Source organism: Lepidochelys olivacea (genome assembly GCF_965140295.1).
Source record: "Lepidochelys olivacea isolate rLepOli2 genome assembly, chromosome: 2".
In the NCBI taxonomy this organism is placed as follows: Eukaryota; Metazoa; Chordata; order Testudines; family Cheloniidae; genus Lepidochelys; species Lepidochelys olivacea.
This window is the reverse complement of record NC_140412.1, coordinates 220871321-220888280: the sequence shown is the minus strand read 5'-3', so window position 1 is coordinate 220888280 and position 16960 is coordinate 220871321. Positions and strand designations below refer to the sequence as shown.

Here is a 16960-nt window from a genome sequence, read left to right as displayed (position 1 = left end):
CCTAATAACAAGGGTCCAGTCCCCCCAGAGAGGTAGCCTTAGTGTGAGAGGATACCATGACATCATCTGGAAGGAGGGTCCCAACTATGGGATTGTTTTCCTCTGCTCCAGTTTGACAATCTCCTTCCCTGAGACTTTCATCCTCCCCAGCAGCACAGAGGCTGTCAGATTGGGGGTGGGACCACTCTGCTGTGTCCCAGAAAGTTTGTTTGTGTACATTTCTGTCTCCCTTAGCTGCTCTAGTTCAGCCTCTCTGGTCTGAAGGGCCCATACAGTGTCTCTGAGGGCCATGAGCTGCTTGCACTGAATGCACTTATATGCTACCTGACCACATACATGCTGCATTCAGTGTAATAAACTGGATAGCTGCCATTCTGCTGCTCGACTTCTTCCTGCATTATTTATACTCTTGCAGTGGTTTTTGTTGTATATATTTGCTCCGTGTGTGTTTTGTTGTTTTTTGGCAGGGGAACCATTATTGGCCTAAGCTTAAAGAATGTTTATTAGGTGTATCTGTCTCTCACACTCCCTCTCTAAACTTGCCTGCAAAACTCCCCTGTTTTGCTAACTCCTTGGGTTGCTTATGAGCTGGCTTTTTAAACCCCTATTCTCCCTGAGTTACACCCAACCCCTTGTTAAGTTAAATAGCATAGATATCTATGTAATATGGAAATACCTGACAAGGTGGATTCGGTGAATGAAAATTGTGGGGATTGGGAGTATGGTGGAAATGGGGTTTAAGAGTAAAATACTGCCAATTTATTTTCCTCCTAATCCAACCACTGGTTGAAGTAAATTGGCAGTTCTTTTTTATTTTTTTTAAATCTTGCACTAACATTTCCAGTGCTACCAATTTGCACCTTTCACAGGCATGAAATTTATTACATGGAAGAGGGGATATCTAATTGTCTTTCTGTGTACCACATGCCTGTATATTTTCATCTTATTTTAAACTAATTTCAGCACATAATGTTCTAATTTGCATTGTAAATTGAATTCATCCACTTTGTGGGCCAATTAGGATGTAAACAGGTGTTCTTAACAGTATAGTCTTCCAAACAAACGTAAGAGTCTAGTGATTTCTAATTATCATGTAGGCCATAGGATCAGGACAGCAAATGGGGGGCTCATTTTTCCTTAGAAAGGTGAGAAAAAAATGTTATCTGAAGACCCCCTATAACCAAACTCTTACAATACCACCTTTTCCTAACCTTCATTTACTGTGCTCTGACTCAGATCTGTGCTTGCCAGCATGAGGCTAATGTAGTGCAAGCAGATACCAGCACCTCTAAAAAAGCTCAAATAGGATAGTTATCTGGAGAGATAAAGTGACTGTGATGCTTGTGCAGGGTACAGTTTAAAGATAAACATGCCTTTTTATTTAGATGTTAGAAATTAAAGGTACAGATACCTGGTCTTTTATTGCTCCTTTTCTAAATTAAACTGAATTGTTAAACTAGTCTGCTTCCTTCTGATAATCAAAGTTCTCAGAAAAGAAAGTGTCTATATAGGCAGGATAGTTTTATTTCAGTTTGAATTCTTTTATCATACAGAGCTTGGAAATCCACTTTCCTGTTTGCTCTCAGCAAGTAGGAAGTTTTCCCTGTGAGATGAACTGCCGTATAATCTAAGTTTCCTTTTATAAAAAAAATGTTGCTGGCCTTGATAATTGCAAAGATAACCATCCAAACTTGAATGGAGTATAAACCAGTGCAAGAATGTCTTCCTGAGCTTGCAGATATACAGCTCCATTGTCTCAGCTGTTCCTTGCAGCTTTGGAAACCTTCAGCAGAGTTGAAATTGTTACTCTTTTTTTATGCATTTTCACTGCTGTCACTTAGATCCCTGAGGCAAAAGTAAAGAAACTGACCAGGACCCTGTCTGTTTCATTCTGCTAATCCTTTTCAAAACTATAAGCAACTGCGCAAGCAAGTACTGGAGCTACTCACAAGAATGCAGAACTCAGAAAGGGAGGCTGGGGATGGGATGAAGAATAAAAGAAGCACATCCATTGTAGCATCTAGAACATGGGTTCTCAAACTGGGGGTTGGGACCCCTCAAGAGGTTGTGAGGTTATTACGTGGGGGGTTGCGAGCTGTCAGTCTCCACCCCAAATCGTGCTTTGACTCCAGCATTTATAACGGTGTTAAATATATAAAAAAGTGTTTTTAACTTATTGCGGGGGGGGGGGTCACACTCAGAGGCTTGCTGTGTGAAAAGAGTCACCAGTACAAAAGTTTTGAGAACCACTGATCTAGAAAGCAGAGGGAAGAGTTGAGTAGCAGACACACACAAAACCCATATTGCAACGGGCTGGCTGTTAGACTGGGAGACTAGGAGAAACCCAACCATACACAGATTCTGTTGACAGGAGGCTCTAGAATGTATATGAAGAGAGAGAATATTCCTTCTTTTCAAGGAGATAGGGCCTTCAGCTTTGACACCAGAGGCTGGTATGAAAGAGGGAGACCACAACCTGAGTTCAAAGGTAGCCACCTAGAGTGAATCCCAGCAGCTGGGTGGGAGGTTCTCTTTTCACCTGGGCATTGCCTATGGACAGTGGAACACCATCTTTTGTATCTATTCTGGCTACTAAGTTTGTTCACCTGGATATTAGATATCTTGTAAAATTTCCAAACCCAAGGTGAGTGGTCATATGAATTCTGTGATTGTGGATTTTGTGCAGTAGATCCTAAGCTTTAAATTTCTAGCCTTTATCATTGGAAAGAAAGCCTTCCAAATGTAAATGATGGAGTACTACCTTCCTTATTCTGAAACAGTAGTTCTGAGAGGTCAGCATTTCCTTATTAATCTCAGAAGTGTGATGACTCTAAAACCTAATGAATTGTAAATGTTAATGTTAACTCTTTCACTGCAGATCATTTTAGTAGACAGTTATCTAGTGTTTCTTTATCCATCATTACTAGATGAGAGGCATCTATTTGCTATCAGATTGCTTTCAAGACATCTCCAGTCCTGCCCACAAGGGGAAAATGCTACCCCTCCGCTTCCCCATGCCAAAAGACTCAACTGCCTCTTATGATTTCCCTGGAACCAAAATCCCAAACTATCCCCTGCCAAGCAGCCACAACCCTTAGCTTCACAAGAACTATAGTTATGTGCAGTTGACACAGAAATCTAACATTGCTTATCTTAGCTTTATGAGTCCCTTTAAAGTTAATGGGAGTCATGCATCTAAAAACTTGTCCAACTTTTTGAAAATTTATGTTCACGCTGATCGTAGAATTTTACAGTAGAGATTTAAGGAAGCTTAGTAATAAAAATATTCTTTGGGTTTTTCTATATTTGCATTTACTTGTATATGAGAGTGGTTTAAAGGAGTAAACACAAGGCTGGGAATCGGGAATTTCTGAGTTCTGTTCCATGCCCTGCCATTATTCACTAACTGGATTTGAACAAGTCACTTAACATCTCTATGTATGTTTGCTCTTTTATAGAATGGAGATACAGTAATCACTTACCTCGCAGAGATGCTGTGAATTATTAACAAATGTGTGTACAGTGCTTGAAAGATATAAATAGCAATATAATATTTATCTCCTGTAGAGTATTTTTCACCCATAGATCTCAAGTGCTTTACAAAGGAAGGAGGGTTTAGTGTCTGTTTTAAATATGGCAAAACTATAGGATAGAGCAGTGGTTCTCAAACTTTTTTTTTTTGTGGACCACTTGAAAATTGCTGAGGGTCTCAGAGGACCACTTAATGATCTTTCCAAATGTTGTTTATACTGTTAGCTCACTATTGCAAAGTATTTTGGATAAAAGCGCTATATTAAAAAAAGCTTAATAATAATTAACTTTTTTTGTTTTACAAATAAAAGCACACAACTAATATTTTAATATCAGTAGTCTTACCTGTCTAATGTAGTGGATGTCCCCTCTCTCCCCCGCCGCAGCAGCCCCAGAGCTGGGGCTGGGAATGAAGGCTGTCTCTCCCCTGCAGCCCCAGCCCTGGAGCTGTGAAAAGTCACCTCTTTCTCTGGCCGCCGCAACCCCGCATGTCCTAAATTCCACCCACCCCCTCTTCTCACCCTACTTCCCCCCTCTCACCTACCCCCTATTCCCCCCAAGGCCACCACCTCACCTTACAAGTGCTTCTTCTCCAGGGTCCAGGCACCTAATTAGTGGAGCCACACCAGCGCAGCTGCCCTAATTAGGTGGGTGGCCCTTCATTCTCTCATGTGCGGCTTCCCAGGTGCGCACCTTAGAGGGAACTATCCGTGGACCCCCTGAATGGAGCTCATGGACCACAGTTTGAGAACCTTTGGGATAGAGATTGTGATTTATCCAATGTCACACAGCAGTCAGGACTCAAATCTCCCCTAATCCAGTACCCTATCTAATGGACTATATAATTTATTTAATTTGCATAGCAGGATTTTGAAGTAAACGGCCCAGATTTTTCTTTTTAGCAGTGCTTGTTCAATAATCTCCGATGGTTACATTGTGCAAAAACTGTGTTTTTTCTTGTTACGTGCACTATCACTTTATGTGGTAATTACAGGCACACCCAACCAGTTGGGCAATTTCAGTTTCAAATTAGAAGTATACACTGGTATATTTGTCAATCAGTGTTCACAATTGTATAGTAGGATTATGTGGCCAGAAAAACTGCCATTATTCATTCAGAAAAATCCTTACAGCCTTGGCTAAACTAAGCTTGACTCAAGGAATTGTCATGTTATGCATTAAGAATTTCAATTGTAGTCTACTCCAACCAAACACCACTACTGCATATTATAAATAGGTCATAATGTTTTCAAGTGTGAAGCTTAGACTTCATAATCTGTATTGTCTAAATTATTGTTCCTTTGTTTTCTTTAGCCAAATACAGAAAAACGTTCACATTTGACTGTAGTGGGTGCTGAGGAGGGAAATGAGACAAGTCAACATTTGGAAAACAATCATTTCATGTCAGAGCTCCTCAATGATGTACCCTTCACCCTAGCAGCCCATGTGCTAGCAGTACAGGACACCTCTAATGGCCTTCCAGACCAGCTGCTCTCCTACAACATCAATGATAATTTATCAAGATTTTGGTATGATTTTACACTTGAAAATTCAGTGCTTTGTGATTTGTAATATGTCTTTATCTTTCTGCCCCTTTGAATGTGCACCTTGACAACTTGAAGATAATTACACAAATATTTTGTTTTGTAACTTAACTGCTTAAATGTTTTTGTGGTATGCCATCTATATAACACGTGCATAAAAACTAAAATAATTAAGGAATAAAACACAATATGAGATTTTAACATATCGTCTTACATTACACGTAAGTAACTAATCTGAAATGCTGAATTTGTTCTTAAAATAATCAAGCAGAACTATTAGTTTTGCTTAATCCTGTGTAAGAGATCGATCTGTTAATACATTAATTGGTGACTGTCAATAAGTGGACTGTAAATGCACACATTTCATTATTCTTACCTCTGATGTCATGGACTTATGCAGCATTTGATATTTTACTCTGATGCCACAAATGCAAAGCCTGTTGTGCACATTTCTTCTTAGACTATCTTTGCTTTTTCTAGGAATGGAAATGTACGCTGATTGTAAATAAAATCATGCTATTTTGCATTATAATAGGCAACCGATGCTCCAGTCTCAAATGCCACTTTTTAAACTTCTGAAGAAAGTTTACAGGTTTAACTTTGTTAGTATGATTGAGTAGATTTTACCACACTCAAAATGCAAAGCTTGTCAGCTTCTCCTTTTTCCAGTAGACCTTGCTGTTCATCTTACCATGTCACTTCGGGGTCGGTCTCTCTCTCTCTCTCTCTCTCTCTCTCTCTCTCTCTCTCTCTCTCTCTCTCAAGAGTTTTTTCTCTAACTGCCCTGCATTTGCTGTTTTTTCTCATTGCCACATGTGTTCCTGGTTTATGCCTAGATCAGTTTTTCCTTTTTAACCTTATGTGCCCCCAAAGAAAGAAATCTCAGGATATGTACTTTTAATGGTCATACCCTTGTTTTTTTAATTGTGGCCCAAAGATACAGATGGCAGTGTTTAACTCTACAAAACATTATATTGTTCCATACCTAAACATTCATTTCAAGCCTTTTATATGCATATTTTATTATAGCTAAAACCTAACTAAATTGCTGTTGCCCAATGAATTGCTCACTGAAGTCTTTTGTGATGTGTGTGAATAATTTTCTGTGCCATATGCAAGATAAAATTTGTTTTGACTATCAGTAAAAAGTATACATACTGTGCCAACTGTAAGTGGGTATTTTCATAAGAAATATGTGACATAGGATATTTAAAAACATACATACAGATTTTCAAATGTATGTGCTTTTAAGATGTTTGGGATAATAAATACCACAAATGATAGAGAAGCTATGTTGTAATTACATTTTGATTTGTTAAAATGATCCTGTTTTCTCAGATTTTTTTCTGGAAAACCTATACATTTCATTAGTTTGTTTGCAGTCTATATCTGTTAAGTTTATAAATATGCTTTGAGCTACCTGTTTTCAGGGAAAGTATCCATATTGCACTTAAATAAAAGCTGTGATTACATAATATGTTAACATGGGGGGGTCCTCTTTTTAAACATATAAGAGAATGCCATTATTATCTAATGCTTATATATATATATTACTGTCAGGATTCTCCCAACAACAGGGATGATACTGAATAAGTTTAGATAACCAAGAGAATTTTCAGTGTCACTAATAAATATATGGAATATGACCCTTTAAAAAAAAAAATGGAGTTTCACATAAGGGACATTATTCATAATCTAGTTGATACTATATTTTCCGTGTTTGTGCCCATAAAGTGCAGTAGCACATCTGGCATTGAGGACACTGTATTCCGAGGTTACCTTTTGTGATCCAAGAAGTGCTAAGATTTCGCACAGAGGGAAAACAGATTTTTAATAAGTTGGTTAGAACCTATTTCTGTGCTGAATTCCCTGGCTAGTGGGGATGTTAATTAAGTTCTGGTTTTAAGTGCTAAACTCAATTCTCATGTTTCTTTTGCATTTAACCTTTAAACTTTTACCTATTTTGAAAATGGCATATTCCTGTTCAGATTGTTTTTCATCCCATAACTGATACTTGTCCCCAGCTCAGCCATTCCAAGAGCAGAATTGCAAAACAGAGATGAGTGTCCAACAAACCCACAGAACTGGTTCTTTCCACATTAGTAGACTTGTAAATACACTTCTTCCACTCGCCTATAAGATATTTTATTAAATTAAAACATACCTTACTAGAATCCTGCTCTCAAATGCTCACAGACCAATAAGCCTCTATATGCATAGGAAAAGAGCAAATGAGCACAGGAGAGGAAAGTACACAACCACGAAATGAAATACAGTTAGTAGGTCAAACATTTCACCTACAGCCATAACAGTATCTCTTTGGAAGGGTAAAATTTACATACAACAAACCTGCTAGCAATATTCCTCATCATTACCCTCTCTCTAAAAAGCCTAAGGGCTCAAATCACTCTCTTGCTTGACATGATGCATAAAGAGTGTATACAGAATCCTAATGGTATCCAGATAGTCAAAGTGAATTTTCCCAGTGGGAGATGGAAAACACACCCCCAAAAAAATCTATTAGGAAATAATTCAATTTATGTGCATTAGCTCCTGAGCACTTGTCCACTACTAACATGATGACGACATTACATCATTAGAAAATTAAAGGCTTTAGAATATAGCTGTTTCCATTCAAACCTTAGTCTGAAGAGAGTGATATGTATTTATGTATGTGTTTAATGACTATATGTGTTAAATGGTTAGTAGATGGATGTATATACATTGGAATACATTTGTATTTGTCACTGATTTATCAATTTAACAAATACCGAACTGTTTATACAGTGTGGCTTGAATATTTATTTGGCCATAAATGAAGAAATTTAATTTAAAGCAGCATACAAAAATAATCATTTTAATAATTTCTAAGCGGAGATGGTTAATATTAACATATTTTAAGTGTCATAAGGTATCATAGTTGCTCTGTTACACGTTCAGTATAAAAAATTCTGGAACAATTCAAAATGATGTTTTCTGTGTATTATGTATCTGAGACAATTTTTTGATAGATTTGAAGTTTTTCAGTTACAGTACAAAATTGAGTTGTCATCTCAAAAGCTAATGTTTATAGACATTTAGGGTCTGATCCTGTTTCATTGGAGAAAATGGAAGCTTTGCCATTCACTTCAGTAGGTGCAGTAACAGGCCTTTGTCTGGGTAAACTGTTTATTAAAAAATAGAGTCCCTTTTGGTTTTTTCAGGAGAGGCTTTAAGTGTCATCTATGGTTAACAAAACCTCATTTTGCAAGGGATGTCCTCTATAATGTGTGATGGCTTCCTTATGAATATTTTGTTTAAATCAAACTTAACAAAACACCTTTTATTTCGTCTGAAAAAGATGACTAAATCTTCGGAAAGGCCTAATTTTAAAATGCAGAAGAAAGAGCAAAGTCCACATGTTCAGTGGTAAATCAAAGAATAATTGCATCCAGAACAGCCCGACAGCAGGCTGATCATGAACCAGCCCCTACAAACAGCTCTTTAGCGACAAGCAAAACCAGAAATGGAACTAGATAATAGGATGTACAAGAAATCTGCCAAGGAGACAGCCACAGACACAGTTGCTCCTATTTCCTGGAAAGTACAATCTGAAGCTTGACATCTCAGTGCTGCAGTTTCCAAGTTTACACTTTGTGTGACTACAGGTGTAGGCTTTGGTCCTGGAACCAATATAAAAGGAAGAAGGTAACGAGCATATCCAAGAGCACAATTACTGGTGTTTCAAACTCATATACAATTTATATAGAATTTATTTTTTAACTTCATGGATCCCAGGCAAATTGATGAAGAAAATGTAAATTCTTAAAAGAGCTACAAGGTTTTTATCCAGGAGGACTGTGCTGTTTGCACAAAAGACTAGAATGTATATCAGAGAAACAACTTTTTGTGAATTAAACATCTGATCATCATGCTTTGGGCTTTTTCTTCTCTTTACACCTAGTAGGGGGAAGAATCAGACCTGAAACTATGGGGGTATAAGTCCTTTCCTTCATAGAAAGCCACAGATTTTTCCACCCATTCAACAGCAACAAAGCAATTCCAAATTCCTAGGGTTTTTTTGGCAGGAGTGGGGGAAAGTTCCTGCCCCGTCCTGCACCTGAGCATTGCCAGATATTGTATTATTACATTAGCAAGGTAGCAAAATTAAAAGTATAACTTTAAGTTCTTGAGATATTGACCAAACTATTAAAGAGGAACTTCCCTCTTTATAAACCATTTCAAAGGAAGGTTCTTCTAGCATGCTTTAGCAGGGACAAAGGCTTAACAGGGATAAGCAAAGGACTACAAAAAGCAAAGCATGTTCAATGCCTCTCCAGTCCTGTATCTATCCTAGGTCCTTAGGCTAAACATTCTGAAGGTACATGTGGCAACTTTGAATAGTATACTAGAATTAGGCAGACAGGGTCTGATTTACTCTTGTTAATATACAAAAAGATGCCTTGAAGTGGCAGAGTGTGTCTTCTTCCTTATTTCTCCAATATTTCCACCATTAATCTTACATGTTCCTTACCTGGTGATTAAGTCTGGTAACTATCCCCTTCCTTTGAATCACCTCTGAAGAATTTCAGAATTGAGGACCTTGTCAGTGAGCCACAACTCAGCATCTTTCACAGTGACAAGGTCTCCTTCAGGACTGAGACCCATCCCAACCTTCATTCCTCCAAAAGATCCATTTGCACAGACCCCACGTTATTGTTTTGCCTTTCTTTTGTCTGAATCTAAAACAAAGTAAAGAAGAAAGATGTGAACTTTATGGGGAAGCAAATATGCGTATCAGAAGGGGGGCAAATTATCTGTTCAGATTCCCTTTGTACTGCCAGTCAGTTATAGGGATGATGTTTCTAAATTATTGATATTCAAAATGAAGATGTGTGTTTCAGAAGCAGACAAGGTCAGAGGCAAATCTGGTCCTCCAGGAATTACAGTTCATTCAGCCAGGTCACTGGCTATTTATGGGGCACAGAGATCTCATGAAATCTTTGTCGGTATTTGTAAGGCTGCTCTTCTGCTCACACTTATGTGAGGCTAAAGGCAAAACAGCATTTTCATTCTTCTACACTTTCATGTCTGACAGTCCTACTGAAGAAGCAGTGAGATCCAAAGCACTACCAAATAGATGATGGCCTCTGTGGACACAACTTTTGATAGAAGAACTCTGCAAAGGGCAGTGCCTTCAGTAGTATAGTCCCTTATCCAGATTTACTCTACCAAAAACAACTGATTTGCTCTGAATTTTTCTCTCCTTTAGAGCTTCACTAATTCTTAAATCCTTCAGTAGGAGTGTCTGAAACTTCTAATTTCGTTTCTCCTACTGTCGTGTCTGAGAATCTACCCCACCTTAGTTATGGGTTCTGGGATATCCTTAGATATATTTATTATTTTTTTCCATTCACTCACTTTCAGGATATTAAAATGTTGTTTGGTTCTTTACAAATAGTTATGAATTAATTCCATGTTTAACAGTTAATAAGTGTTGTTACAGCTTTGAGAGCAAGGCTTTCTCCTGCACCTTTTGTTCTGTCCTTTAGCTGCATGGGAAAGGAGGATGCACAGTAGGAGTGTCAGAAGATAGGAGAAAAAAATTAAAGATAAGACACAATTTTCATTGCATATCATTTTGCTGTAGAAGGCCTAACTAACCAAAACTGAAATGTACAAATGAAATGAAGTGCAGTCAGAGAGAACGTGGCATATGGGAGGTTAAAGTCAGAAAATAATTGGGGCATTTGTCCCCTCCTCATTCTGTGAACAAGATCTTGAAGGCTTTTTCAAAGAGAAAATTAGCAATATCAGCTATAGCCTCCCTTCTATCATCCTCCTGTTCACTATACCAAAACTGCTCTTGCCACAGTTTCTGTCTAGACCTTCAGGACAGGGACAGTTTCTTTATGTATTTGCACCGTACCTAGCACAAAGAGCTCCTGATCCTGGCTAGGGCCTCTGGGCAGTACTGTAATGTAAATAATAGAAGAGTCACGGAGTTAACATTTAATTGATTGCATACATCCTGTCAACATCTGAAAGCAGAGTTTTTGGTTATTTTGTTTTTATCCTTAGCCTTCTCTATTGCAGGCCTGTGGTCTGAACGCTTTCAACATACCAAAACATGAAGGTAAGTATTCTAATAAGGTTTACTACTTACCCGTCAAATAGTATGAAGGAGTAGCTCAAAGATAGTTAGATTTTCCTTAACCCTGGTACATAGTAGACACAAATCTGACAGATTCTTTCAGAGAAGCAAAGACTTATGGGCAGCCCAGAATTGTGTTTTGTTTTTTTTTTAAATAAACAAGCAATCATGAAGATTTCAGTATGTATTCTACCTTATGTGGACAAATTGGAAAGACCTTTCCTAGTTCTACAACAAAATGCAGTGGTGGTATCAGTGGAAGTTGTGATATCCCCAGAATGAGGCAGTAGTTGCAGTGCAGAGAAAAGAGGGCTTAGTTCAGCCAGCCAGTTCAATTCAGTTTTATCTTTGTTGCAAAGGTAAAATAAACTCTTGAGATCAAAGATCTTACTTGCAAGGATGTCCTGTTAAGTCAGTTGACACATACACATCAGTATTAAGACACAAAAGAAACTGCTTATAAGTAAGCAACAAATATATGAACCTCAGCAATTAACATCTCACATGCAACTATTTGTAGAAAGCATCATTACACATTCAGTGCATCCATTCAAATTCAAATGTTTATATAGCAGTTTGTAAAGGTCAGTTCTGGGCATTCATCTAAATCCACTGGAAAAGAATTCCAAAAAAGATGAAGTACAGCATTCAAAGAATCTTAGACTAGACAGACCAAGCAAAAAGGTCTCCAGAAGTGGTATGGAAAATATTTTATCTAAAGAGACAGGTGTCTTATTAGAACTAAAGAATTGTAAAAGGTGCATGAAGTAGACATAAGGTCATGTACTAGGGTCCTCGTAAGAGACTATTACCCACCCAGTTATTATTTCTGCTGGACTAGCTATTGCATGATCATTTTAGCAAGAATAATCCCACTGGTCCTTTCCCTCAAGCAAGTTGCACAATATGTGATGCTTTTGGATTGTGTCATACTTTCCTTCCTTTCAGCTGACATTATGAGCTACTAATGTATCAGCATAAATTGTTGTTCTCACCCAAAGATTTGAGACCGTTTTGGTTGCCCCACTAACTTTTTAGATAGACTTTTTCCCGCAAAGGGTTAATATTTAACTTGCTGACTAAGTGGTATTGTGGATCTTTCTATTGTTACTTGTTTTGCTTTTTCTCTCTTCCATAATGTCAAAATATAGTTCACTCTTGTTCGATCTTACCTTCCGTTAAATTAATGTTGCTTAATGTTAAACTACATATAGCCTCCTTTTTAAATGGTAGTGTGGAGTAGATTTAAATATTACAAAAAGGAAAGCCAGATTTTTAATACACTATGGCATTTCACTCTTATGTAATTTTACAGAATAATTTATAGATGTCAGATTCTGATGTTACTCATGTAATTTAGACTAGAATCTGGCCCACGGTATTAACCCTGTATCTGTATTATTTAATTTTAATGTTCGGAGGGCGGGGGGGATAGTGGCAACAGATGTGGCATTAAGGAAGGAATTTAAAATACCTTCCTAGATTTTGTGTTTCTGGAATTAGAATAACTGGGAGAAAAATCCTCCCTCACACTATAGGCATTTCTGTATTTTATTTTATGTTGCATGTACGGTGCAATAGATAAAGTAAACAAAATAACAGATTTATGGAGACTAAAAGTGATTTTTAAAAGTTGCGATCACCCTTTTTTTCCCCCCAATGTGAGACTAGTAGATGTTACTGTTGGTTAGTAAAATTGCCATTTTGAGTATAGACATTAAATGCTTTATACCACTAAAAAGTAATAAAAGCTGTCATTAGACATAAAAATTTCAACAAAAATAATCTCCAAAATTTAAAAAGAAAGTTTTAAATCTTTATTACTTTTATATACATGATTAAAATATTATGTTAGATGAGCAAAGGTGGTCAATGAGCTTTTTTAATTAAAAGAATACCTAGTGAAACGATCTCTACCCTCGTTAAATTTACCACCACAATAACTTAATCTGACTAGAAATTTCCCTAGCTGTTAATTTGTACATACCTAAAAACAACTCTAGGAATAAAACCTTTGCTCACCCAAAATTGTCTTTTTGCTCTAAATTATTTCCATTCACACTTCTGAAGCAATCAATAGTTCTTGTACAGTTTTTTTTTAATTATTTCTTTTATGCAACATTCAGCCTATCCATTCTTTGCATCTTCAGTAGGGTAACTAGCATAAGAAGAGTAACTACTGTAAGGTGCAATCCTACATTGTCAGGGAAAGGCACTGGGGAATCTAAATAGTACTTTTGCATTTCTACCTTATGTGCTTCTGTGACATTAACGGTGCCCCCTAATTCAGTGTTCTTCTCTATCATCTTCATGGGCAACAATTTTAGCCACAGGTTTTCTCCTCTATGTTGGTGGCAGACCACATGGCAGATCCTCAGATGGTAAAAACTGTCATGACTCCACTGAAATAACTGACAAGTTACACCAGATGAGGCTCTCTCCTCATACCTGCTGCCTTGGCTAGGGCATAAGATTTTGCCTTCTAAGCCTTTCCCAGATTACTCTGCCTAAGGAGTGTGAACAGCAGACTACAGACTTCCATCATGAAGTTTTTTCAGTCAACTCTGCTCTTATTTTAACTTTAACTACCTTATTTCAGTTGGGACTTCAGTTCCGTTAAAGAGAATCAGCAAACTTATTCCTTGGAGCTTTGGAAAAGATGTTTTACTAAGGCATTCTCCTGTTTCCAATCTTGCTCCTGGGCCAAATATGTCTATGAAGGAGACAAGGGGGAGAAACAAGGACAGGAAATGCAGTGTGTGCTCAGTTCACCTACACCTGTCACAGAAAGCTGGCTTGTCTACTTGCCAAGATCTCCAGGAGCAGGGAGGAGAGTCCAGATCACATAGAAGAGCTGATTCTTACAAAGCAATGCTCGGGAAGGATTCTCTCAGGGTCTAAAAGGGGTCTGTGAATCCACCTTCCATTTGGCATATGAAGGTGGCATAATGGGAGTTTCCCAATAGGTCCATAACACCCAGCCAGCTGCTCCAGAGATTTTCCATTGTACCAAAGAACAAGAGATTCCAAAGTTGGAAGCAGCAGTACCTCACTAATCAGACAGTAATTCCAGTGGAGGGTGAGTTCTTACCTAGAGATCCTGCAGATAGGAAGATAATTGTGTCTCTGGGCAGACGATGAGGTAATTGCATCAGCTCCTTTTGGCCTGCACTGCATTATTGTGTTTGAAATAGCTGTCATGGTTTGGACAAACTGATAGTCTCCCTCCCCAAAGAACAATAAAAATGAAGGCAATGATGAAAAATATCTTCTTTGAAGCATCATTTGCAGCAGATATATCCTTGGACTCTGAAGTTAGTGACTTATTCACTAGCCTCCAAACCAGTAGCCCACTGTGTTTGAGAGACCATTCAAAACTGATATCTGGGCAAGAAACCCTATAAGACTACCACAGCGATCTGGATCAACGTTTGAATCATGAGCCCATACAAGGTAAAAGTAGCAGCTCCACACAACAACATCACAGCTCGTTAAACTGGGGGATCTGAAACATCATTAGCAGCAATGTCAAATGCTTTGCATGAAAACAAATGGAAGGCAACAACTTGACTTTCTGACCACATGTCTGAGACACTGCAAAGTAGGTATCCTGTGGATTCAGCATCTGTCAGGAGAGTCAAGTAGTGGTAGCTCCATAATCCCTTGGCTGCTTCTGCGCTGTCATTATTATACATAACTATTGATCCTATCCTTTTCTGACCCAGATATGGCCTTTAGTGCTGTGAACATGTCATTGTTAGAATGATGGGACATGAAGGGAACAGAGAGGAGAGAACATTTTTTACCTGAGAATTTTCTTGCTTAGACCCTCCATATCCTAGAATCAGATTCCCACAGAGAATTATTTCTGAATAGTTGTAGAATTAATGTCCATGTCTTCAGGCCTGTTATTGATAATGAAAGGCCCTATTAGAAATGGAAATTAGTTTAATTTATAATTAAGTATTTTGATAAGAAGTTTAGTATTTTGTACACTTGAAAACTACAATTCTGGGAAAGCATGGTGTGATGCTCTTCTACCCTCAATAGGGTAAAAGGCCTGGTCTGTTGCCAGCTACCTAGAAGGGAGGAGAAAATCAGTCAAACACTGTTCCAAGAAAATAAATTCTCAGATAAAACAAATTTTCCATTTATTCATGCTATACACTCAAAGTGCAGTGGACAACACTAAAAGGTGGCATGGTTTGGAGGAAGACTAATTCCTAATGATCTACATCTCTGAAATGGACTCATCTGAAAGAGATTTGCATTGCTGTGTGTAACTGAAAGACAATAAAACCAACCAACCAGTATTTGCAGTTTAGTGTCCAGATTTTTTTTTCAAAGACGCTGAGCGCTCACAAGTCCCATTTATGTGACTAGAGCTGGGTTTGCTCAGTATTTTCTGAAAATCATGTAAAAGGTTCCTGCATCTTTTTTTCACTCTAGAGGAGATATTTTGAGATAGAGGAGCAACTCCAAAAGGGCAAAACATTCTAGCTCAAATTTTGACTTCAGCAGAGTTACTCCAAATTTTACACTTGTTTAACTGAGAACAGAATTTGGCACCAAATGTTTAGATCTCTTGCCGTTGACTAAAGTAGTTAAATTAACATTTCTAAAAGAATTTCTCATTTTAAAGACAATACCTCTTAGTATGGGTGCTTTATAAAAACGTGTAATATTGATTTTATACTGAAAAAAGGTTGACCTCATGAAAATGCAAAAAAATGCAAAACTATCAATTTATGCCAGTGTGTGGAGCAGCGACACTTCTCTACCAAGGAATGAAGTTGATCACTGAGGGGTAAATTCTGCCACCTTTACTAACATTCTGTAATAGTTTGTTCTTCTTCCTGCACCACTGAAATCAATGGGACTACTCAGAGTGAGTAAAAGTTGCAGAATCTGGCCAGGGATACAGTGCTCACTAATTAATGGCAGGACTAGGAGCGCTGCCTATTATTAAGGTTTTTGGTTGCACTTTTCCCCTCACCTTCTTATCTATGCACTCCCTATCCATGGCCCCACAAAGTCATGGGACCTCATGGTCAACCTCCTCCTGGCCCTGGCTAAAGTGGCCATCTATAAAACCAGGGAGAGGAGGTTGGCCAGTGGGGTCTCCTGTGACTGTGGGGCCTATTTCCGATTAATAGAATCATAGAATATCAGGGTTGGAAGGGACCCCAGAAGGTCATCTAGTCCAACCCCCTGCTCGAAGCAGGACCAATTCCCAGTTAAATCATCCCAGCCAGGGCTTTGTCAAGCCTGACCTTAAAAACCTCTAAAGAAGGAGATTCTACCACCTCCCTAGGTAACGCATTCCAGTGTTTCACCACCCTCTTAGTGAAAAAGTTTTTCCTAATATCCAATCTAAACCTCCCCCATTGCAACTTGATTGTCCGCTCACGCATCCGGGCAGAGTTCCTCTGGGTGGCGTCCACTGGCTCCCTTGATGCCTTCGAGGAGCAGTGGGTGCTGTCCAGGATTCTCTGCTTGGTGTCCCCGTCAGGTTCCCTTTGTTTGACCCTTTGACCTCACTCCTGTCCCTGTTATTTCATTAGTTGTCCCCCGGAATCACTTGACTTCCAGGTCCTGTGGATCCTCTCCTTAGGCAGATGGGGGGTCCTTTAGCAGTGGACGGGCTTCTGCCCACCCACTTCCTGGATCCCAATAGGATTAAGATTGCGCAACACTTCCCATTATAAGGTTGTCCAACACTTCCCTGTTTTCAGTTGCTTATTATGTTGCC

General features: G+C 38.4%; 1 protein-coding gene across 1 annotated transcript in view; it reads left to right on the top strand.

Moving 5' to 3' along the window:
* UMAD1 (UBAP1-MVB12-associated (UMA) domain containing 1) overlaps positions 1-6382 on the top strand; it is a 136378-nt gene extending 129996 nt beyond the window's left edge. The window contains exon 4 of the mRNA XM_084621253.1: positions 4846-6382. Coding sequence (XP_084477379.1) covers positions 4846-5103 — 258 coding nt within the window. The 3' untranslated portion in view covers positions 5104-6382. The remainder of the gene's footprint in view (positions 1-4845) is intronic.
* Positions 6383-16960: the final 10578 nt, after the last annotated feature.